This window comes from Xiphias gladius, chromosome 18 (assembly GCF_016859285.1).
Source record: "Xiphias gladius isolate SHS-SW01 ecotype Sanya breed wild chromosome 18, ASM1685928v1, whole genome shotgun sequence".
Classification (NCBI taxonomy): domain Eukaryota; kingdom Metazoa; phylum Chordata; class Actinopteri; order Istiophoriformes; family Xiphiidae; genus Xiphias; species Xiphias gladius.
In genome coordinates, this window is record NC_053417.1 from 14,229,104 (window position 1) to 14,254,553 (window position 25,450).

Below are 25,450 nucleotides of genomic sequence, written 5' to 3' on the forward strand. Positions count from 1 at the left end.
TACATACACTTGGTCAAAAATCATCAACACCATTTAAAATAGAACATCTTCATTGTTTTTAGAGGTGTCATATAGCCCATCTGAGTGTGAATTTATCTTTTCAGCTCATATCTGCATGTAAATAACAAGCTGTTGTAACTGTGGTTTAATCCTACAGGTATATAACAGAGTTTGTAAACCTAGGCAATGTCTCAGCTCTGCGCACGTTCAGGGTGTTGAGGGCATTGAAAACTATTTCTGTAATTCCAGGTAAGACAGGATGGGGCGGGGGACGGTGGGGCGGGGTTGGTGTTAGGTGTGTGTGTCTTTCTTTCCTTTTACCTTCCACCCTTATCCTCAGTGGACAGGCTCTGTGAGTGGCGTCGTTTCCTCCTGGTTCGGTGGTGTTGTGCTCTTGGCGTGTGTGGTTTTGTCATCGTGTTTGTTCTGTGTGTGATCCTTCCCCTATTTCAGATATATAACAGAGTTTGTGGACCTGGGCAATGTATCTGCGCTGAGAACATTCAGAGTTCTCCGAGCATTGAAAACTATCTCTGTCATTCCAGGTGAGACTCAGTTTAAACACTAAGGCTGATCCTCTCACCCTTTCTTTTCTACTCACTATTATTATGATTACGATTATGATTTAAGCAACAACTAAAGAATTGGAGACAACCATTTTTTGATTTATTTTTCCTCCAAAATTATCAAAAATGGTACTAATACATTTTTGATAGGCTTTGCAGTCTCCTCTAGGGCCATCCAAAGTGTCTGCACTCTCTTCTGCCCCAGTAGCACTCTGATTATGAGGCTCCTTTCCAAGTTCCTCTTTGTAAATAGCTCTAACCCACTCCTTTCACCAGCTTTCAGTTTAAGAAAATGTCCTTTTTTGGTATCAAAGAAAATTGTCAATAGAATATTCTCGTAGGAAAAAAAGATCAGGTGATTATACATGGTATGTATCAGATAAGAATAGATCACAGCTTCTCAAATTTGACAGCAATCCATCTAGTTGTTCTGTTACAAAATTAATGTGCAAGTGAAATTAAAGGATCAGTAATTTTGTTGCACATTTATCACTAGTGATTGAATTGGAAATAGAGGATCCCATGTTTTTGGGATTAAAAAAAAAAACCCTGTATATGTTGATGTTCATATGAGAAATGGCATAGCTCTTTGAGAGATCCCACAGAATATACCTGTTATTTATGTATGAAGACTGCCAAGCCTAGTTTGTGAACATATCTCTTATGCTGCATGATGCTTTTCAGTCACTTGCTTTTACAATATTAGCCTACTAAGAGCTTGGCTGACAAATGGCATTGAAAGTTTGATTTGCCCTCTTTTGTTTTTAGTTTGATTATTGATTTTTTTTTTTTTTCTCTTTTTTTATGACCTACTTGAATGATACACCACACAGAAAATAAATGGTGTGCTCACATTGTAGAGGTTGGGGACGGAGATGGGACGGTTGAATTACCTATTGACCTTTTTGAGTCATACTGACGTCACATCTATATCTATTGATAGAGGATGTTAAATAGATTTTGTGCTTACTCAAAAGATCCGCTATGAATGTGTTTTTTTTTGTTTTTTTTTAAAGTGACACATTCACTGTGAAATCTGAAAAAGAAATCCTTGGGAAGTGCAAACAAAAAGGGATAAAATTTTGATTTAAACTGACATTTTGGGAAATATGCTTATTGCCTCTCTGGCGGAGAGTTAGATGAGAAGATTGATACCACTCTCATGTCAAAATCCACCTACCAGCACTTTTAAAGCTCACTAATTAATGATGGTATTATACTCTTATACTTATTGTTTATTCCATAAAAAAACAGAAGCATAAATTTACAGTTTCATGGGGGGTTATGTGCCGGACTATTTCCTGGCTCTGAGCTTTTGCCGGCAGTGTTGGCAATTATTTTTGTAAGACTGTGGCTAAAGTCTGCTCACTTAAAGTCACTACATGGTGCTAAATTATGTTTCATGCCAATTTGCATATCTGTGATGTCATACCGTAGCTATTCACATACCTGCAAGATTGTTTTTTAAACTGAAATCAAGATAACCTTTAATGAGTCTAACTAGCTTTATAATAAGCCATTATATTATTAAGCTGCTGTTATCACATTAGTATGCATCTGAGTCTACCTCTATTTTCAAAACTTTATGTTGTATAGACTGTTTGACTTAAGAATCACGAATCCAGACACTAGAATAAACTCATCCTTGTAAAAAATGTATATTTTGAGGAAAAAAAGTTTAACTTAAATAAATAGTCCAGTTAAATTATTTAGAACAAAAACAAAGGGGCAGAGTGTTTAGTTCTGTGTGTATTTTGTTATATTGTGTGGAGACTGGGAAGTTATGCACATTAATTGCAGTATGTATGCTGCTGTACTGCTGATAATAATAACAACCTTGTACTTTGTTTTATTTCTTTACCCGCTTCATATATAAATACATGTATTTATATAGTATATGTATATGTACATCTATGTAATCTTATTTTAATTTTCTTCTAATTCACGTAATTTATTTAATTTCATTTATTTGATGTAGCTATTTTTTCCCTATAAATAAATTAATAGTAAATAAGAGAGAGGGAGTTCCCCAGGCAATGGTGATAATTGATAGGTCGTTAGGTGCCCACATTGACAGCTCATTCACACTTCTTACTGGCTGCTGATTTGGGCTAGGGAACGTGCTCCTGTTCTCCTCCACTCAGTGAACAAGGCCTTCAGTCCAGAGAGCCACATAAGTGCACACACTGTCAAATGTTTGACTCTTCTCAAGGGAGAGGACTTAAGGTCCGCCCAGAAAGTTGCTAGTTTTGTTGCTAGGCTCTTTTGGGGAAAACAAACAAACAAACATACAAACAAACAAAAGCTGCTAAAGGGCCTTTAAAAGTTGCTAGTGAGAAAGCCGCTAAATTGACAACACTGGCTGCCAGCTAAGAAATAATAAATCCCCTGCAAGATGGCAAACTGCTGTTTACACACTTCTGTTTTTATACAGATAAAACAAATGAGATATTTAACGTGAATTAGTGAATTTAGCGGTGCTGGTAGGTGGATTTGGTTACCTTTCAACAAAGCCAGGCTAGCTGTTTCCCCTTGTTTCCACTCTTAGTGCTAAGCTAAGCTAACCAGGTGCTGGCTGTAGCTTTAAATTTAATGGACAGACTTGAGAGTGGTATTGATTGATCGGTAATCATCTAACTCTCTGCCAGGAAACAAATTAGTGTATTTCCCCAAATGTCAAACAGTTTCTATAACAATAATTCATCAAGGCCTGTAGCACTGGAGTGGAGAAAATTTAGCTTTTATAGTGCAGTTTTAGTCCAACTAACAATATTTCATGTTCTGCGGAGGGCATGCTTTTAGAAGATCTGAACACGTTATGTGGGTATTTTAATATATACCCCTACTAGAACTGATATTTTAAACATACTGTGTTAATTTAATTTGCTTCATGGGACCCTCTCATGTACTTCTAGATGGGAAAAGTTGTTTTGATTTAAATGAGAGTAACTCTTTATTTGTCTTACTTGGCTCTGCCAAGCTAATGCAGCCTTTATTAAGCTTGTCTGAATGTATAAGCCTAAATTTAGGGGACATTTTGCAAGAAGATACAATATGTACAGCTGGTAAGGGCCACTGTACCTGTAGAGACCAAACAGAAAAGGGTGTGCGGGTCATCCTGCTTCCATGTTTGAGTTCCTCGTGGACCCATGTGAACGCTGCCAGAGGATTCCTGTCCGGAAGGTAAACCGATTTTGTCTTTAGTGAGACCGTGGATCAGACAGACTGCAGGGTCGCAGTATGGGGAGTCAGTGCTTTCTTAATGACACCTTATACAAGACAGTTCAAGAAAGTGCCCACACTGGCACTGGCATTGAATTGCTCCTGTTCAGCCTTGGAGTTTAAATGACCTGCATGTGGTTTCCAGCCCCCCTGCCTGTGCCTCAGTCCCTCTCATGGCCCCTCGTTGTGCTGCTGTGCTCTCTTTCTTACAGATTTCCTCTCACTTTTCTACAGTCTTCCCCCTCTTTTTCATTGTGGGTATCATTGGCAGTGGAATGCAAAAATTTCTTCTGTTGAAAAGCCAGTAGTTTTAATTTGATTTCAGTTACAATATTTTCCTCCAAATAAGCCTTAAAAGAGTGGGAAGGCTTCTAAATATTTCCTGTTTGTTTTGTTTCTAGAGATGTTATGTATGTAATCTGTCAGTTTTGTCCAAAATGTATTACTACCTACACTGACATTTTTAAATCTGCTCCATTTAAAAGTTCATTCATATAAATTCTCCCCTTTGTTGGGATGTTCTCCAGCACAAGATGTCAGTGCAGTAATACAAATTACCATTTAGATATATTATTACACTGATCATTACCTAATTTAAAGAAAGTAAATAGTAGATAGATAGATAGTAACATTTTATATGAAAGCAGTACAGTGTTGACACTCAAGCTTTACTAAATCTAGTCAAAACTTGACATTTCCCAGTGATAGATCTCTAAAAGGGATTAGCATATTAGCAGTATTAGCTATGAAAGATAATTTCAAGTAGAAACTCCAAAGATTCATACCTGGGGCATCAACAGCTCTGCCATCACCTATGTGGTTTGTGTACTTGTGTGCGTGGCTGCCCTCCAGGCCTGAAGACCATTGTGGGTGCCCTGATCCAGTCTGTGAAGAAGCTTTCGGATGTGATGATCCTGACCGTCTTCTGCCTGAGCGTCTTTGCCCTCATCGGTCTCCAGCTCTTCATGGGCAACCTGCGCCACAAGTGTGTGATCTGGCCGATCAACAGCACCGAGAACTACCTGTCCAACGGCAGCAAGGGCTTCGACTGGGAGGATTACATCATGAACGAGAGTAAGTAGAGGCAAGGCTTCGCCAACGGTGAGCTGGCAGCGATCTAGGAGTATGAGTCAGCCCATATGCTGGAACGAGAGAACAATATGTCAATTTGGCACTGGATAGACAGAAGGAAGCTGTTTTAAATGAAGTGTGCTGAATTTAATATGTGTGAGCAAACAAAAGTAAGAAATTGGTCTGAATGAATTCACAGACCATTACAGAATAAACAAGTGTAGCTGCGACAGAATGTTAGCGAAATGACCCATTATGGCTGTTTGTTTTTTCTTCAGCCAATTTCTACTTCCTGCCTGGCCAGTCGGACGCGCTTCTCTGTGGAAACAGCTCTGACTCTGGGTGAGTTGCCTTCCAGGCCCTGCTCCGAATGCTGTTGATCCAAGACCTGCTGTAGCTCTGCGATCTGCCTGTAGTCAGATTACATTATAAGTAAATAGTGCTGAGTCATTTTTGGGCTGGGTGCCCTTTTCTTTCTCTCTCTCTCTCTCTCTTTCTCCACCTCTCAGCCGCTGCCCCGAGGGCTACACATGCATGAAAGCTGGGAGGAATCCAAACTATGGCTACACCAGCTTTGACAGCTTCGGCTGGGCCTTCCTGGCTCTCTTCCGACTCATGACACAGGACTTCTGGGAAAACCTTTACATGCTGGTAAAGCTGATGTGTCAACAAGTTCAGCTTTTTTTTCACAGGACGCCTTTACATCACATATGAGTCCTCAAATATTACTGCATATACTGTAAATACTAGAACAGTACAGAGGCGTGAAATGATTAGGCGATCAATTATTTAGTGCATCAGTAGAAAATTAATAATTTTAGCGAAAATACTGAGCCCTTTACTGGTTATAGCTTCTCACATTTAAGGATTTAAATGTGAGAAGCTCAACTTTAATATAGTTGAGCTTTGGACTGCTGGTTGGATGAAACAGGCCAGTAAAAAATGTCACCTTGGGCTCTCAGTAATTACAGATTACAAGTTATTTAAATCTACTTTTGTATATACTGACTGTAGGTCAGAAGTTGAGATGGAAAAGACATTAAATCGTAGTAGAATCAGATAACAAGGGAAACGAACTGGGTTTTCCTGCAAACGACACTTGAGACACACACTCGAGACTTGATCTGAGAGAAAACTTTTGCCTTTAGATTTATGCTCGCACTATGTTGAACTAGTTGCTCATTTGCAGCAATTTATCTGATGCAAAATCAGCTCCTCCACTGATTCACACAGTTTATGTGCGTAATGTAACTCCACCTCTGACAGAAAATGTTGGCTCATTCTGGCTCTAGTTCGAGGCCTCTGGAACTGGCTTTGTCTGTATACTGTGGCCCGGCCACTGCTATCATGTGTGTCTGTCTGTCTGTCAGCCTGCTCCTAACTAAGCTTCTCTGAAATGGTGGAGACACTCCTGCCTCCACATATGGAGGCTGAGTGGAAGGGAGGAAGCATTAAATATTAACAGCTCAGGATTACAGTATGGCCAATGAGGGAGCTGAGACCAGATGGGAGCATCCCAGCTCATACTACTATTTTTGGTCCTATCTTTGAAATTCACCCTCCAACTATAAGCTGTCACTGTTATAGTGTACTGTATCTTTAAAAAATTGATTATGCAGCTGCGTTTAGGTTTGGTGTTGAATGTTCTTCGTCAGATGTTCAGAAGTGAAAATGACATGGCAGAGTAAAGCAAATTCATACTTCATCCCAGTATTGCCTGATGATTTTTAACTACCCACAGACTGTTTTTACACACATGAGATCTGGTGAGGGACTTAAAGACTATGTTTTGGACACTTAATCAGTTTGTGCTTCTCTTGTTGGGAGTGTTGTGTTGTATACACTTCTCAGCCATACATGTCAACTGCATTCATAATTGATGTCTGAGGGAATTTCACTTCTCTGTCCAGGAAATCCTTTCTTTTTTGCTCTGCTCCCAGAAATCAGTAGTTAGCTGTTAGGAGAAGGAAATTGACAAGTGGGAACATTTCAGTCTAAGTCTGGTGTGTCTTGTGTTACCCTAAAAACCTCTGAAATGCCTCGATCAACAAAACAAAATAAGCAACGTGTCTATTCACTTGCAGATTTATCAAAACCCTGTAATATACCTGCATGAAAATGAATGTAGCCACTGTGTATTTACGTTGAGAGAGCAGTTTCTCAAGTTTTTTCCAGAATGTTCTAATTTATTCTGCCATGCCTCTGCAGCTCAGGCTCCTCACTTACCATCCAGCCAGTGCAAAGTCAAACCATAGAAAATTGTTTGGATGTTTACTGGCTATAGAGTGTGCATAGAAAAGTAGGAAATGCATATCTTGTGGCTCTCCATGATGAACAACACAACCTTGGGCTCATGCTAAGAATGTTAACGAGCAAAGGGGTATAAGATTTTTCCTGTGCGGACCAAGAATAGATGGTTGTGTATCAATTCATCATTGTGTGAGATGATAGCAGAGTTAATTTTAGTGTTGCAGCATTGAAACGAGAAATAAGTGTTTAACTGTAGGGGTTTTTGGGTTCCCTCGTTGAATCTACTGGGAAGAGGAAGCGAAAGACGTTTATGCCGAGTCAATTTTTGTGCCCAGAAATGCCCAATCAGGCCGCTCTGCCCATCCTCTTTTCCCCACCAACAGCTCACTGTGTTTATTTCTGATGAGTCATTGTGAGACCTGATGAGCAGTGAGGTTGACACTGAGCTTGACGCAGGAGTTTATGTTGTGTATCAGATATCATGAGCGTCTCTGCTCTTCTCTTCTTCCACCCCCCCCCCACGGCTGCCCTGCCTCCCTAACAGACCCTGAGGGCAGCGGGAAAGACCTACATGATCTTCTTTGTGTTGGTGATCTTTGTGGGATCTTTCTACTTGGTTAATCTGATCCTGGCTGTGGTGGCCATGGCTTATGAGGAGCAGAACCAGGCCACCATGGAAGAGGCCCAGCAGAAAGAGGAGGAGTTCAAGGCCATGCTGGAGCAGCTCAAGAAACAGCAGGAAGAAGCCCAGGTCAGTCTTCTGCAGGATGGAGGCTGAAATCTTTCTGAGTCATGTTATATCATTTTTCCTGCCTTTATTCACACGTTTGTTTCTTTGCAGACTGCTGCCATGGCAACCTCTGCGGGAACAGTGTCAGAGGACGCGGTAGAGGATGATGGAGGGGGGCGTCTGTCATGCAGTTCCTCTGAGATGTCAAAGCTCAGCTCCAAGAGTGCCAAAGAGCGGCGCAACCGTAAGAAGAAGTGGCGGCAGAAAGAGCAGGAGAAGGAGAAAGGCGACAGCGAGAAGTTTGTTAAGTCAGAGTCGGACGACGGCAGCAAGAGGAGCCGCTTCCGTTTCCCTGATAACCGACTGGGTCGAAAGTCTTCCATTATGAACCAGGTGAGGAAAACATCTTTTGTCTTTTTTTTGGAAATACAGCATCATTTAAAAGGTTACAGTTACTTACAAAACACACATTGCTGATTTTATGTGCAGACAATTTAAGATTTCCACTTCTGAAACATGGTGAAAAAAATTTCGTTTGTGCAGTTAAAAGCATTGAAAAATTACATTTGATTGTAAACCACAAGGATTGGAGATCATCCTGAGTCACTGGTACATTGTTTCAGGAAATACACGTTGCTTTTGAGTTTTTCAGTGTTGGTGTTGAATGCTTTGAGCTCCACAGATGAAATTACATTTACCTCCATTGTATTTAGTTAGTGGCAGAAATCTTGCACACAAAAATGTTAAAACCAGAGCATAAAAAGGTAGACTATCTGCATGGCCAGACATCACTAGAGATACGTCTCAAGTGACCCTTTAAGCTTTATGAGGCTCAGTAATAATTATTTGTGTCAAACACAAAAAGAGACCAAACAAGACCATAACAACAGAGCCACAAAATTAGAATAGAGATACTTCTTATCTCTATGAATAGAATATAGATGCCAGTATTGCTGCAAATAAAGGTTTGTTTTTTTTTTTTTTTTTTTGACTGTCAGCAAAGGAATATTTCAGATCGAGAGTGCTGCTACTGTACATTTTGGTGTTGCACGACCTCACATACAGAGGAGTATGTAGTGGCCAGAGATATAGGAGCAAATGTCCAGGTCCTGAATTATTCACAGTCATTACATGAATGTTTCAGAGAGAGCAATCCTGCAGCTTTGTTTAGGCCTCACTGGGGCTCCACTGGTTCTTCATTTTTTTTTGATATGTTGCGTAGTGTAGCATTAACCAAGAGAATACAAGTATGCCTTATGCAATGCTGAAGGCATACTGGCCTTATGCAACACTTTTAACACAAGTGTGAAAATCACGTTATTTGTCATGCAGAGGACTGTTGTCAAAAAAATGTATTTCAGTTGAGCTAGTGTGCTCTCTGTGCAGCTATAATAATATTTGGATCAATACTAGCAGCAGCACAGACTGATATTGTCATGACTCATGTTCCTCTCCATGTTGTTTCAGTCATCTCTGTCCTGTGTGTGTGTGACCTTGACAGTGTGGGATATCACTGACCTAATTATGTATTTCTGTCTTGTTTATTAAGTCACATGATCGTTCCAGCAGAGTATGCCTCCTCAGGGAAAAGCGTCCTGGTTCCATTCAATTTCCCACAGATGTTGCCTTTCGTCCTGACCTCCGGAACTGATGATAAACAGCATAAAAATTATGGTGCAATCATTTGTAATTCAGAAGCACCTTGGGCTACATCAGTCACACAAATTCCTCCTCTCCTCTCCTCTCCTCTCCTCATCCTATGTCTACCTCCTCCCCTCCAGTCCCTCCTCAGTATACCTGGCTCGCCTTTCCTGTCCCGTCATAACAGTAAGAGCAGCATCTTCAGTTTCAAGGGTCGCAGTAAGGACGTGGGTTCGGAGAACGAATTTGCCGATGATGAACACAGCACGGTCGAGGAGTGCGAGGAGCGTCGGGGCTCCCTGTTCAGCCCGTACCGGCGGAGCAGCTACAGCGGCTTCCACGGGAAGAGGAACAGCACAGTGGATTGCAATGGCGTGGTGTCACTCATTGGCCCTGGGCCCGGTGGACGCCTTCTGCCTGAGGTGAAAATAGATAAGGCAGCTACTGACGACAGTGTAAGGAAGTCAATGAGGAGACCTATCTAGGCATGGCCCCCCTCTCGTCCGTTCCTTTTTCTTTCTGGCTCTCTATCTTCTACTCTGTCATCTTTGCAAGTCCGTATGTATCTCTTGGCTAAGCGCTCGCGCCTCCCCTCCCCCAGCCCCTGCAGTGTATGCTGCCCTCCGACAGTAGGCAAAGGATGGAGAAATAATTAAATTTGATAGTGATTATACTATAGCCAACCCTGCATTTGATAGGGTAGTGAAACTGGGTCTATCAGTGACTTCCAGGCAGTTTTGTTGTTTGATTTGAACGATGAATGTCAATGTTTTGAATATGTTCATATCAAATTTATTCATACATGCACAGTACTTGCACTGTACAGGCACTTATCAAACAGACATAACTCTACTGCTTCCCCATTTGAACATTAGATTTTGACACACAAATGTTTAAGATTTAATACACAGCTTTATGTGTGAGATTTCATTGAGTTCCTATTTAACAAACTCAAGTAATAAAACATCATTTTTGTTAACAAACAGCATATTATGATGAGTTAACATGCTCCAGTGTGTTGATGTGTTCCTCCTCCAGGAATCCAGGTCCTCTGCTAGCCTGTGTGGGTAGATCTACAGTAGGAGGCGGATGAAAATGAGGGGACCAGCACTGTAGAGCCACAGACATTTTTATCTCCTTCCCTAATACACCGATAATATCCCATAGCAGATACACAAGCAACACACACCATCCTGCCAGGCCTTAATAATATAATTTAAGAAACAAAGGAGGGCTGCTGTCCTTGTCTGTCTTTATCTTTCTCTGTTTTCCAAACTCTCCCTGGTCAACATTAGTGAATTAGTTGTGTCTAGTCTCATTCTAGTTAGCATGGTAGATTTAAACCCTAAATTAGAACAAGCATGACATAGATGAGTAGAACAATGGGTATTGTGTCTGTAATTTCCTCTCCTTCTCTTTGACTTGGAGCATGCTCATGCATGACAACTGGATGGCTCTGAACTACCTGCCTCCTTATGATCTCTTTACGATGCTCTTGACTTGATGGTTGCAATATAAGTTGTGTGGTTTCAAAGTAGGAAGATACAGTAGCAGCAATTTGCAAGTAACGTTAAAATGGCCAGATTTGGGAGACCTTTGGTAAAATAACCTAATGATTATATTGCAATGGCAGCAAAGCCTCCATTAATGCATGACAGGACTGAAAATGCTTTCATGAAGAAGCAGTTCTCCTTGCACAGTATCTCACAATCCATTTTTTTATTTACTGTTAATCGGGATGAGCTAATTACATTCAAACACAATTAGGTCAAGTAGCCCTAGACCACTGCTCCCACTTTGGCTGAGACCTGCATGCATTTACAGCATACACACATCTTCCTTGAAACCAGCATTGAGATAGAAAAGAATGAAACATGCCCTGTCCCGACCCAAAAAATCTGATCCTCGACTACTTTTTCCTGCCAATGCTGTTGTGCACTTCCCTCCGCCGGCCACCGGTGGTGATGTGGGATGGTGTTCATGTCCTCTCCATGGGTGCTTGATTCTTCCTCTCCTCCTGACAGCCGACTACTGAGGTTGAGGTGAAGAAGAAGCTGTCGGGCTCCCTGATGGTGTCTGTGGACCAGCTCAATACCTCCTTTGGGCGGAAAGAGCGGGCCAACAGTGTCATGAGCGTCATTACCAACACACTAGTGGAGGGTACTGCCACTTTAACCCAGCTATTTAACCTGCTCTCTCATTATTCTTTAACTAGGGCTGCTCTCATTGGTTGATTAGTTTGACATGAATTTCCTGCTTATCTGCTTTGCATATCCAACAGTACCAGATACATACAATTTTTTTCTATCATTTGATACCATTGCATGCGGTTTGCTCACGCATGCAAGTATGTTTGGTTTTGATGTGTGATCCACGCTATGTCTTCAGAACTGGAGGAGTCTCAGCGCAAGTGTCCACCATGCTGGTATAAGTTTTCTAACACATTCCTGATCTGGGAGTGTTCCCCCATGTGGATTAAGATCAAGGAGATTGTGAACCTGATAGTCATGGACCCTTTTGTGGACTTAGCCATCACCATCTGCATCGTTCTCAACACCCTCTTCATGGCCATGGAGCACTACCCCATGACCCCCGACTTTGAGGACATGCTTTCTGTAGGCAATCTGGTGAGTGGCAGTCTTTTTGCTCTTTTATTTTTATCTGATTCAGCCATAAAGATCTCCTCTGCTTCTTCTCGGCAGCCCATAGAGAGGTGTTATTTTTGGGGCCGTAATTGGCATATTTTTCATCGCCGATTCAGAGTTGAAAGGAAAAAAAAAAACATCCTCAAACCCCCTGCTGCTTCCTTGTATCCACGCATTTCTCATTTCTTCACATACACGCATAGACATATTCCCTTTCTTTTCCTTCTCTTTCTCCCTCTCCTCTGGCTGAGTGGAGCGGATGTTTGCTTCAGTGGGACCAGCCTGGCTCTCTGCTGGTTGGCTGACGGATGGGAGGCCTGCATTAATATTTCACGGAGCCTGATCGATGAGCTGCTCTAAAATGGTGCCTGAATCATGGCTCGGATAACTCAACCTGGCCATTTTCACTTTGGGCATTTCTAAGGAAACTGAGGAAATCTGAGTGCTGGCACCGTGATTGTTGTTCTACTTTTCAGTATCGCAGTTGTTAACATATGTTGTGTCAGCACACAACATATGTTAACAACACACACACACATATGTGCGTGTGCACGTGCGCAAGTGTGTGTGTGTACATAAATGTGGACAGATAATAATTTACAACCGGGACAGAAATGTGTTATTTACAAGTCCTGCTCCAGAATAATTTACCAGAAAAGGCCAATGGGTGGTACGAGTGAAAACTTCTAGGTCACCTTGATGCAATATGAGTCATCGTCTTACACAAACGCGGGCGTGCAAACACACACACCCATACAAACCTTACATGTACTTACATTGTGCATTTATTCATTATGTTGGCTCTTTGATTTAGGGTTACCCTCAGTAATTTATTAGAGCTGTTACCAGGCCACAGAAATGCCATTTCATCCTTACTGACTACAGAGCAGCTGGTACACACACACACACACACACACACACACACACACACACACACACAAACACACACACACATTAACTCGATACTCTGCCTCTCTAAATAATTGGATTTATCCTACTGGCGAAGACATTAATATGCAGTAACTATAGGGGTAATTTATAACATGATGGATTTTTCTTTAACATTTATAATGTACAACTCAGATAATGGATCAGAAAGATTTTTCTCAAGTGTGAATTTCTCGCTTTTCCTGTGAAACACGATGTTGAGCCAAAGCTATTTGTTAAAATCTGTACTTTTTCCTACTTGCCAGGTGTTCACGGGGATCTTTGCAGGGGAGATGCTTTTCAAGCTGGTGGCTATGGATCCGTACTACTACTTTCAGGAGGCCTGGAACTGTTTTGATGGTTTCATTGTGACGCTGAGTTTAGTGGAGCTGGCTCTGGCTGACGTCGAAGGCCTGTCTGTGCTGCGGTCATTCCGATTGGTAAATGCTCACTTTAATATCTCCCCTAGCAATACCAGAGATAACTGATTTAGTTAGCATCAAATCTTGCTTACAGACAACATACATGTTCATTCATTGCTCTTTTTTACCTCATTGAAAGAAAACAGCAAGTTAGTAAAGCAAAAATGTTACAACTAATTCCTATCCTACCTACTCTTCCCTCCCCCCCTACTTTAGCTGAGAGTTTTTAAGCTGGCCAAGTCATGGCCAACCCTCAACATGCTGATCAAGATCATTGGTAACTCAGTGGGAGCCCTGGGGAACCTGACTCTGGTGCTGGCCATCATCGTCTTCATCTTCGCTGTGGTGGGCATGCAGCTGTTTGGAAAGAGCTACAAAGACTGTGTGTGCAAGATCGCTGCTGACTGTGAGCTGCCCCGCTGGCACATGAATGACTTCTTCCACTCCTTCCTGATTGTCTTCCGGGTGCTGTGCGGCGAGTGGATCGAGACCATGTGGGACTGCATGGAAGTGGCGGGCCAGGCCATGTGCCTCATCGTCTTCATGATGGTCATGGTGATCGGCAACCTGGTGGTGGGTGTACACTTTGGGAGGGTGTGCAGGGTTTTTCAGAGAGACAGCAGATTTTTGGCTCTCTTTAACTATCTTAGAAGAATTAAAATGTGATCAGAGATTAAAAAATTAGTGCACAATATTCAGTTAGTGATTTCTTACCTTGTGTCCAAAGGTGTTGAACTTGTTCCTTGCCTTGCTGCTGAGCTCATTCAGCGCTGACAACTTGGCCGCAACAGATGACGACGGTGAGCCCAACAACCTGCAGATTTCGGTAATGCGCATCAAGAAAGGCATTGCGTGGATAAAAGCGAAGGTGCGGATACTGGTGGCCAGTCTGCTGAGGAAACCGCCGATGGAAGACGAGCAGAAGCCTTTAGACGACATGTATGACAAGAAGCTGAACTGTATTGCTAATCACACCGGGGTGGACATCAACCGTGACCTGGACTATGCCAAGAATGGTAACGGGACCACCAGCGGTATAGGCAGCAGTGTGGGGAAGTATATGATAGATGAGGACCACATGTCTTTCATCCACAACCCGAATCTGACCGTCTGTGTGCCCATAGCTGTGGGAGAGTCAGACTTTGAGAACCTCAACACAGAGGACTTCAGCAGCGAGTCGGATAATGAGAACAGCAAAGAGGTCAGTGAGAAGAGTGCACATATATTATACACTTCTAATAGTTTATAACACATGTATTCAGGCAGGAAATGACAATAAACAGACGATAATCTACAGCTTACATAACAAAAAACCATGTTTTCCAAGGACTTACAAAATGATTTGTTTTACTTTTAGAATGTCAACTTGTAAATATTATGGGTGATGCTCCAAGATGCAACATGTCGTTGTTTTTGTTGTTAATATCCTCAGCTACGTGCAATTTCCTTTCTCAGGATAGTAAAACCATGGGTGTGGCTGATAACTCTGGACTACTCAGGCACTAATATAACTCCATTACTCAATAGAGTCATCTAGATTGGCTGGAGCAGGCAGGCAATGTGGATGAAATGGATATCTGCTGATGTCTGTCTTCTGACAAAATGTATTTAGAAAACTTTCAGAGCAGATGATCTGCCATTTGATATTCCATTTCAGTGTTCATGGGGATGATATGTGATGTTCAGGATTGCCATGGGGCCCATTTCAATATAGAAAAAACATCTTTGATTAGAAATTATTTGAGGTTTTTTTCCCGTTTAGAGACTGAGCCAACACAATTAGGAAATAACATGATATTTACATTTCCTGACAAGTTCCAGAAAGCTACATGAGCAATTCTTAGCTGTCCAATGAAAACTGAAATGTTTCTGAATCACTGAATCTTTGCCCCTGCGTTTCTGAATGTGTGTGTGTGTTTGTGTGTGTGTTTGTGTGTGTGCTCATATGTCTGCGTCTCTGCAGCTGGATGAAACCAGTTCGTCAGAGGGCAGCACCATTGACATCAAGCCAGATGTGGAGGAGGTGGTGGTGGTGGAGACGGTGGAGGAATACATGGAACCAGAGCCGTGCTGGACAGATGGTGAGACCACTGCTCATGTTGCGGCCATTACCTCCACTCTACAACACAGAGACTCCCCTGAGCTGAGTGGAAATGATAAGGTGGCAGGGTGAAGGACAGTAACTCTCACCCATGGAAACAGACAGTCTGTTTGTCTGTCTATGATGCTTAGACTAATACACCGATACATAAATACGTATAACTTGACAGATTATTTATATTTAAACCCTGGGTTTTTGAATTAAAGAAATAGAAATTGTGAATATTGATAACTTAAAACTTAAAGGGAGTTTTTTTCTCTACCTACCTAATGTCAGATGAACTTGTCATGGATTTTGTTTGTATCTGTATGCGGTGTGGAGCGGTGTGTATGCGGTGTGTATGAGCAGTAAGATTATCTTAGCTCAGTTCAATTCCAGGTTGTCAACAGGATCTTCTCATAAGTGGGGAAATTCATTGTTTAAATTTCTCTAGAGCTTGATGGCTGGTCAAAGTGAATAAGTGTAGATGCATTTTGGAAAATGTAATTCCAAACTTTAATGTCATTGATAGGATTTTGTAGGCAAAATGTTTGTCAAAGTAAATTTATTAGGAAAAAAAATGTGAGGCTAACAAGTATTAAACCGTCAGCACTGGAGAAGGTGTACTGTACTGTACTTCACTTTAGAGATGTTGCTGCTTGTTGCTATTTGAGCTAGGCTTGCTTAACCTAGCTACTTTTACTTACTCAAAACAATGTAGAGACTTCAAACTGCATGAAAAATGTCTTTAAAAAAAAAAAAAAAAAAAAAAAGGCGTCCACTGGACTGGAATCTGCTATTGATATCTGATAGTTCCTTAATTTAATTTATCAAATCTCATCTCTCCTCTCATGTGTCCGCAGCTTGTGTGGCCAAGTACAAGTGTTGCGACGTTGACATCACTATGGGCTGGGGGAAGAGCTGGTGGTTCCTGAGAAAGACCTGCTACTTGATTGTGGAGCACAACTGGTTTGAGACCCTAATCATCTTCATGATCCTCCTCAGTAGCGGTGCCCTGGTAAGGAGGCCTGTGATAGCATTTTCATCCTTTGCAAATAAAAAAACACATGAAACACACGTTTCCCTGACCTGAGAAAATCCAAACTGGATAAAAATTGAACAAAGATGACTCATAAAAAATAAGGAGAATGAGACCAGTCAGTGGTGCAGTCAGGTTGGTTGCTGCCGAGCTGCTTGGTTGGGGGAGGGGCCAAGGGCATCAGCGATTAACGGACTGTACCATCTATCAAACATGGGATCTATTTCTGGGGATGGAGTGAGGCCTTGTTCTCAAACATATCAAATGCTTCTAAAATCTACGTTAGCTGTTAATCATTTGAAATATTTCACGCAGAACAGATTTTTTTTTTTTTTGGATCTTGTAAATCATTGTTGGTGATCAGCCGTGAGCGAGCTGTAGTGCTGTATACAATTTAATTAGCAGAATCATAAATCAGCATGTGTAATATTTCCTTTTCTGTCTGCGTCGTGGCTGACATAAGTTTTTTCTTGTTTATCCACAGGCGTTTGAGGATGTGTACATCGAACAGAGGAAGACCGTTAGGATCATTCTGGAGTATGCCGACAGGGTTTTCACCTACATCTTCATCCTGGAGATGTTGCTGAAATGGGTCGCCTATGGTTTTGTCAAGTACTTTACCAATGCCTGGTGTTGGCTGGACTTCTTCATTGTGGATGTAAGTCCAGCTCATGTTTCCTCTATCATGTGTAGTAGACTAGAGCTGAAGAGCAGTTACTTGGTCCTCAACCACACCCTGGTCCAACAGCAACACACTGGTAGAAATATTATACACTCTGTTAAACAGCAGTGCTAATGCTAATTTCTACATTATATGTTCTATGTATACCATATAGAAACAGGATCTGATGTTTCTAAAACTATTTAACTGTTGCTCCTATTGTTGTCTGTAGGGTGTGGTTAGGTTTGAAAGGTCAGGTTATAAACTGAACGTCTGCTTCATGGCATGCAATCGGTGAGAGGGCATGTTTTGCGCAATCAAGAATCCTCTTGATCCTATTTTGTTTACTCATGCTGTGAGGACAGTGTTTTACAAGACTGCACTGCGGTCTGTCCATATCACGTTAACACATGCCCGTGCCACCTTTTCCAACTCCATCAAGCAACAATCCCTATTTTTACCTGGTTGATCACTCGGAGATGCTTGAATATGTACAGTAGTTATTTGGTTGTGAATCTAAACACAGTTATTGCTGTGCAACAAACATGAAAGATGTCCATTTCCCTACTAGGTGAAAATTTATGCCAGGAAAGAGAGATTCAAAATGGAACACACAATCCTTTAAGCATGGATGCCACCACAAACTAGAATCAGCCAACAAATAACCGATCTTACTGATTACAATCATATTCAAGTCATGCCCAGAGCAATGGGAGGTGTCAAAGATGTGTCTCTGTAAAGCTGTCTTTTACCTGTGTCTCTGACCTGTAAGATGTTCGATATGTGCCTTTGTCCTCACTCTCTGTGTACTTTTCTGCTCCTTGTGTCAGTCAAGTGTGAAACACCAGAACAGGGATAATTCTTCACTCTATTCTTATGCAGTTACAAATACTGTATCAACACCGTTTAATCTACTTTTAGGACAACATAACCGTAAATTGTGTGGCTGCTGAGATGTCTGTTACGGATTTCGGTGAGAGATTCTAATGTGGGGAAGAAAGAAAGGGATAATTTCCATGGCTAGACGCTTAAAGAATTTGAATATTACATAAATGCTGAATGAAGGAGTAATCTGCTCTGAGTGGCAGAATCGGATAGAATAGGAATTTCCCTGACTTCTGACTTTCTCCTTGATCTAACCACCTCTCCACAGTGTCCAACACCTCAGCCAATACCCGTGAATGGACTCCTATCAATGGCCAGAGGTTGCCATGTCGATTCATTATAAGCTCCTGTAACCCAGACCCCCTGCAGCAAACACACTTTTTACATACCACAGATAATGTACACATCAATGCATTTATACATTTTACAGTTTGTATGCCTTAAAATTACACATAAGAACAGTTAACGACTCCTTTTAAGGAACACCACACAGCTATTTTTAATTTATACTTTCAAGGTTGACACATGCAGCACACATAGAGCCTGTGGCGATTATAATCATACAACACTGTACTGATTCTGGTTATTGCCATTGTGGACTCCCTCCCTGTAGGTGTGATCTCAAGCCCAACACTTGGGACAGTGTAGGGCACTACATTTCCCAAGTTGTGAAAATGTTACAAAAAGTGACATCTCTCCCCCTCCCCTCTTTCCCCGTCCTCCTCTCATTCCCTCTTGAAAGTGTAACCTCAAGAATGTGGTGATATTGTGCTGAGATGTAATGATGGTGGGTGACAGGCGGCCGGCGGTAAGTTTGGTCTTCACTAGCGCTCCCCCTCCAAAAAAAAAAAAAAAAAGAAAAAAAAAAAAGAATTGTGCTTGATGAGTCTGGGTTGTCTTGTGGCCTGACTGTGCCTCTGCCGTCCTGTGTTGTGGGGTAAAACCATTGCCATGGACTCAGAAAGGGGGGGCACCATCATTAGACCGGCCTGTATTTTTCTCTGAGTGTGGATGTGCCTCTTTGTGTGATTGTGTTGCTCCTCATTTCCCTTGTGTTACTGTATCTTTCTGTTATCCATTTGATTTGTGTCTTCCTGATTTTCATTATAAGAATGTTTTTGTATTATATTATGTATTGGCTAAAATGTCAGGGGCAAGAAATTTAATGTTAGAGAGTTAAGTATTATGGTAAATCAGTTTGCAGCATCATTGCTGGAGAACTCAATCAGATATTTGCAAAGTAAAGAAGTATATTTTTTGATATTTAGCTTACATTGTAGGATTGAAAATCTGTATGTATCTTAAATTAGCTTTTGAATTAATGACAGCACAGTTAGGATTGGCAATTCTTGAATAATAGTGATACTGAGGTGTGTGAGCGTGAGGCTGATAGGTGTCATACTCCATTCACCTTTCTTTTTAAACTCAGATTATTATCATTGTTTTGTTGTGTTTTCCCTTTGTTTTTAGTTTGTTTTATTTCTGTGAGGTTCTGGTTTGTGCTGTCGTCATCATGGGATCACAGCCCCAGATGTCATTGGCCTTGCCTTGCAGAGCTCTGTGAGAAGGACGTTGAGGCGCTGAGGCCGCTACTGCACAGCTGGCCCAGCGGGGGGCCAGAGGCCAGGCACCCTAAAGGGGGGCTCTCCAAGGGGTCAGGCTGAAGGTGACAATTACCCCAAACACTGTAGTGTAGATCAAGGCAAAATCTTTATTTTACTGTCTAACTGCCGGAACAGCTGCTAACATATTCAAGCGGCAAGGTTATTGATTTAAATAAGGGCTTTGTGCCAAAGAGTAAGTATGTTGAGAACTCTCAGTAAAATCTAAATAAAGGCCCTAGCTAGGACATCCGGGACCCGATGTTTGAACAGTGTCCAACATTTACAGTAAGAAGTCTGAATCTATGCTGAAACCTTTCCTGCTGTTCTTTCCATACTTTTGATGGATTCCACTCTTAAATTGTTGAAATGTTTGTCTCTTGTAGTCTTTGTTGATAATGGCATCAGTCAAAATGAAGATTTTGCCTGTTACAATCCTCCCTCCGTGACTTTGGTAAGCTTTGGATGTTGTGTTCTTCTTGCGGTGAGTTTGACCGGTTGGTGTCGGTGGCTGGTTGGAGGTGCTTTCACATGTGTTCACTGTTGATATTTTTTCCTTATTTGTGAGGAACTGGTATTCCCCCTGTTTCAGTTCCTCCAGCATCTAGACCAAGAAAATTACAGTAAAAAAAACAAACAAACAAAAAAAACCAGGATAAAATTCCTGAGGATAATGTACTCCTGTGATCATGTACTAATTCCAAACAAAATTCTCTCTGTTCGACTGAATTTATAAGACTTTGAGGCTTATTCTAATACAGCTGCCCACTCCTGAATTTTGCATCTTGAATAACCTGCATTCAGTCAAAGAATATTTCTTTACAAATCTTTCCAGTGCAGCAGACAGCCTTTAATGGCACATTTGAGGTGACTTCATCAAGGCGAAGTCATTCCTCCACTACTTACCAACCGTCAAAGAACATTAGTGCAGCTTACTGACCACACTCCACATCGTCCATTTCCTCCAGTGGTAATGATGCAATACTGTATATGTGTTCAGCTTAGGTCAGCTCTATGGACCAGAGCTGTACGAGATTCACAATTTCCAAACCGCAACTCAGGCCACTTTGCCTAAATTTACACTGATTTATTTTGGTGATAAGACCTTTGCAAATTTACAGTTGTGCTGAGTACAGATGTATATACGGTTTTGTGAAGTAATTACTTAACTTAAGGATTTAGTGAATGTTTTTAACTAATGATAATTCACCATGAAGCGTTCTTTGGCTGCAGCAATACCTTGGTGGCTGCTGCCGGACATGAGAGGGGCTGCACCAGTTTCTTTGAGGTTTTGTTCTGTTATTGTTAACTGTTGTTAACTGTGTGTAACTCGACTGTACTGTGTACTTTTGTCCTTTCAGTGCCATCCAGTGCTAATAACTATATCTGGTCTGCCCTTAACCTCCATCCCTGTTTCTTGTGCGTGGTTCATGTGACTGTGGCTCTCCTATTTGACTCTAAATAATGTGTGACAATTTGATTTCATGTCTGAGAAAGAAAATGGCAAAATGACACACTTGTACATGTTTACTTGTATTCTTTCTCTTAGGTTCCATTAGTTTGTCTGTCTTAAATTATATGGGATTTTATGCCTCAGCCCAAGAGCGACATGGAGAGACAATGTTAGAGGGGCAAGGGTAAGGCTCTCAAGTCTGTTGGGTTTTTATCAGCTTCCACAGGGTAATCTCTCTCCTTCCCTCCCTCCCTAAATCCTCTTCCTCTCCCAGTCCCTTCGCTTGTATCTTTACTAAATCATGTAGCACTCTTTTCTGCCTAATTTACCCTCTATTTGAGTCTTATGTCACTATCTCCTCTCTTTCTCTCTCAACCACAAATTTCTTTGCAGGTACAAAGGACTTTTCACATCTTGTCAACTGCCCCAAAATAACAGACAAACAATCCCTACGGCCTACTGCTACTAAAAATACTACGCACATAAAACCTATACTAAACACTGACCTTCTCTCTCAGTGTATATACATGTATAAATGCAATATTATACATGCATATACATACATAGATTTATGTGTGTATGTCAAGCAACTCTCCGCCTATGCCAGGGCCATCTCTCTTCCCTAGTGAATATTCTCACTTCTAACAGTTTGGAACCTCTTTTGCTTCTCTGTTTTTGTGTAGGTGTCTATAGTCAGCCTTGTAGCTAATGCGCTGGGCTACTCCGATCTAGGGCCCATTAAATCACTCAGGACACTAAGGGCCTTGAGACCCCTCAGAGCCTTGTCACGTTTTGAAGGGATGAGGGTAAGATCCAAAGCTAAGCAGCTGATCCTTCCGCATGCCCATTCAACAGTTTAAAGCATGCTAGAACTGATCTAAAAACAAACTACAAGGACAAAAAAAAAAAAACCTCCATAATATTGGGGGAATGTTTTTAAAACCAGGAAATGAAAGCCAAGAAGTCACCTTTCCATGCGAAATCCTGTACCATGCCTTTGTTAGAGCGTAAGAACAAGTCATGATGCAGCTGGGAGACTGAGTAAAGTAACAGTGGAGTAATATTGCCAGCAGAAAAACATGCATTTCAATTGAATTTCTTAAACAAAGAAAAAATCTACAAATTGTTTTGTTTCATAATAATAATTACCCAAAGAGCAACAGAAATATCTTTCACAAAGCTGCCTCATCACATAACTGACAAACTAGAAATTGTGATTACATCATCTTACTTAGTTTCTTCTTGATTGGCCAAAGTGAATGTGAAATTGGTCAAAGCTAACCAAACCTACATGCCATCTGATAGAGCATTCAAATCAACAATTAGCTCTTCATTTGGCTTGATTCTCAACCACTGCTTTCAATTGAGAACCCCCCCCCCCCCCTCCTCTCCCAACCCCAACCCCCCCCATAACCTCCTCCCTCCCCAGCTCACACCATCCCTCAATGCATCTGGCATCGAGAACAACCAGCAGGAACCGGGGAGCTGCGGGACACCAAAACCTCTGCCCTACCAGTCACACCAAAACTATGCATGCTTGGCGGCTGCCAAACAACCACTCAGAGGAATCTGTCTTATTTGTTCAGTGGTCTGCAGAGCATAAATCACTCCCTGCGACAGTACCTCTGGTTGCTTCAACCATCTCTTCCTAAAATACACCGATCTGATTGGTTTTATTTGTGACTGGTGGTAGTGATAGGTTGCACCTGGTTGTTGTCACCTGTAGTCCCTCCTGTCTCTTTCTCTTCCTTTCTCTCTTTAACCTCTCACTATTGGACTGGTTGCCTTGTCTTCTAGTTTGAGCTTCTCCACTTCACCTCAGACTGTCCCCACCTCCACCTCAGCCCAACAACATGTGCAGCACTATGCAGCAACCACCCTACCCTTCCCCCCTCCTCCTCTTCCTTTTCCTCCGCACCCCCTTATCCCTCCACAACTCACTCCACCTCGACCCGGTTCGGCTGGGCCGGACCGCTGGAGGGTCACCACACTCTCTCCTGCTTGTCCAGGATCTTTCTGCATCAGGGACTGAGACAGAAACCACACACTCACTGTGATGTGGCTTTGGGAGGAAAGTATTTGTTAAGCTTCTGCCAGTGTCAGCACCTCGGGTCATACCATCTGCCCGACTGATCTGCAAACAGTCCATTCTGGTGGCAGATTATTACTGTAAATTTTTCTGAACGTTGCCCGTATTAAATACATATAATCATTTTTTAATGCCTTCCTTTGGGAATGCAGGCAGAAGCTTAGCATATATGCTAGGCTGCCATTTCACACAAGGCATTACTGCTGTCATGTCATGGCACAACACACTGTAGCGCATACAGCAGCCCCTGGCTTCCTGTTGCCTTCCAATCCCACGGGAAGTGAAACTGGGAGGCAACAACGGGCCCAGTTAATCTCTGAGTTCTGGGTCTGGATTGGTGGTGGCCCATAGGTTGACTACCACTACAGCGTTCGGACAACACTCTCAACCCTAGACAGACAATGTGTCCCCCTCTTTAGTACGTCCCAAAAATGACAGACCAGCAGGAGAAGAAGATCTGTGCAATCATTTAGTAGATGGATTAATTGTAAACAAATTTAATCTTGAAATTTAACTCAGTGAAGTCTCATTCATACTAGATATCCAGTGACTAAAATGTGATGCCGTTGCATATGAGCAGACTTCAATGTTTTTAGGCCCTGGATAAGCTTTATGGATGTTGTCATGACTGTTGATTAAATTTTATAGGTTTGATCGTTAATTTTGGGATAGGAAATTGATCTGTCAGTAAGATGATGTCATTTTTGGGGTTGGAAATCATGGCACATTTGCTTAAATAGAGTTTAAATATATAAAGTACTAATTCCCACATGAGTGACCTCATTCACTGGGTGTATGTGGTAAAAGAGGTGAGGGTGGCCCAGTAATGCAAAGGGGAAACAAACAGAGGAATTTGATCCTGCTGTATCAATTTTTTACTATAATGTCAATGCTCATCAATTTTGTTACCATTTTGTTTGAACTGGAAATGGAAAATTTTAGGTCAAAGCGATAAATAAATGAGTAGGGAAGTACATGAATGGAGAGATGACACTGTGTGAAAGAGATTCTGGAGAGTTAGAATAAAGAGAACTTATATATCCTTATATAATATGGACACATTGTACTGCTTAACATGCAATGATTATTAGCTGTTCTGCCTTTGTACTTTGCTCTCTCTTTCTCTTAATGCTGCTTTGTAATCATGCTCCTACTTTTTTGAGCAATGCATTGTACAGGAATGATACCACGTCTAGCCATTTTTGCCCTAGTTTTAGGAAATCCCCCTTTTCCTGACGAACCTACTGAAGTTTAAGTTAACGGCCAAAGATTTTAAAATGACAATCTGGTCATTTTAAAGGCATTAGTCATCATAGGGCCTTTCGATATAACCTCTCAGCCCCGATCACTTCAGTGGCCTGTTTTCACTATGAGCAGGCCAAAATACATTACAAACCAAATATTTTTTTAGCCTGCAGATCTCATATTGTGCTTTATATATTTGTCAGACACCCATATAACCCATGTAAATATCAGAATGGCTCGTCCGACCGCAAGCAAAGCTTCAGCCATTATCTCTTTAGCTGATATCTCTCTATCCACACATTTCTCTATTTATTTACTTATTGACTTGAGCAGTTGTTGAGATTGCACAATGCCATGTAACACGCATGTAATATAACTGCCGATGCACATTATGCATTTTTGAAAGCCATTTTCCCTCTTTCTGAGAATGCTTTCCACACAGCATGGCCTAATTCCTTTTTTTAAACACTGAATTCTTGAAAGCAGTTCAATAGTACCTCAGGTTGAGCAAAGAGTCATTCTCTCAGCGAATGCAATGGCAACACTGTGTGGGAAAGACTTTATTTACATTTATAGATTTATATTATATTTATACAGTTATATTTGAAAAATATCCCAATGTAATTTTCTTTTAGCATTTTACATTTGACACAATATTTCAACAGTGTGTCCTCTGTACACCACATGTAAAATTTATGATTCCACGGTCAACACCAGTCAGGCTGTGAAGCTCGTGTACACGCTGAGAGAATCCTGCTCTAAAGCTCCTCCCTGTCTGTCTGTAATGAGGAGGGAATATGGCTCCACAAAACGAGTCTGCCAAAGACATGCATGCTCAGCTGTCTGCCTGAGAGCTGCTGGTCGGCCTGCCTAACACTGATAGTGAGCGGTTCACTATGTGCTGAGCTTATTACTGGCTATGA

General features: G+C 41.6%; 1 protein-coding gene across 10 annotated transcripts in view; it reads left to right on the plus strand.

The window, feature by feature from the left end:
* scn8aa (sodium channel, voltage gated, type VIII, alpha subunit a) overlaps positions 1-25,450 on the plus strand; it is a 44,561-nt gene that overhangs the window by 9,871 nt on the left and 9,240 nt on the right. For 2 of the 10 annotated variants that reach the window (XM_040152317.1, XM_040152318.1), the window contains exons 5-20: positions 454-545; positions 4,641-4,862; positions 5,138-5,201; positions 5,369-5,510; positions 7,654-7,860; positions 7,951-8,232; positions 9,621-9,935; positions 11,505-11,640; positions 11,869-12,107; positions 13,319-13,492; positions 13,691-14,047; positions 14,202-14,675; positions 15,438-15,555; positions 16,418-16,572; positions 17,078-17,251; positions 21,877-21,999. In XM_040152317.1, coding sequence (XP_040008251.1) covers positions 454-545; positions 4,641-4,862; positions 5,138-5,201; positions 5,369-5,510; positions 7,654-7,860; positions 7,951-8,232; positions 9,621-9,935; positions 11,505-11,640; positions 11,869-12,107; positions 13,319-13,492; positions 13,691-14,047; positions 14,202-14,675; positions 15,438-15,555; positions 16,418-16,572; positions 17,078-17,251; positions 21,877-21,999 — 3,274 coding nt within the window. Of the gene's footprint in view, positions 1-157; positions 250-453; positions 546-4,640; positions 4,863-5,137; positions 5,202-5,368; positions 5,511-7,653; positions 7,861-7,950; positions 8,233-9,620; positions 9,936-11,034; positions 11,045-11,504; positions 11,641-11,868; positions 12,108-13,318; positions 13,493-13,690; positions 14,048-14,201; positions 14,676-15,437; positions 15,556-16,417; positions 16,573-17,077; positions 17,252-21,876; positions 22,000-25,450 lie in introns of all 10 variants that reach the window. The other 8 variants (XM_040152324.1, XM_040152319.1, XM_040152322.1 and 5 more) reach the window with 8 other exon arrangements.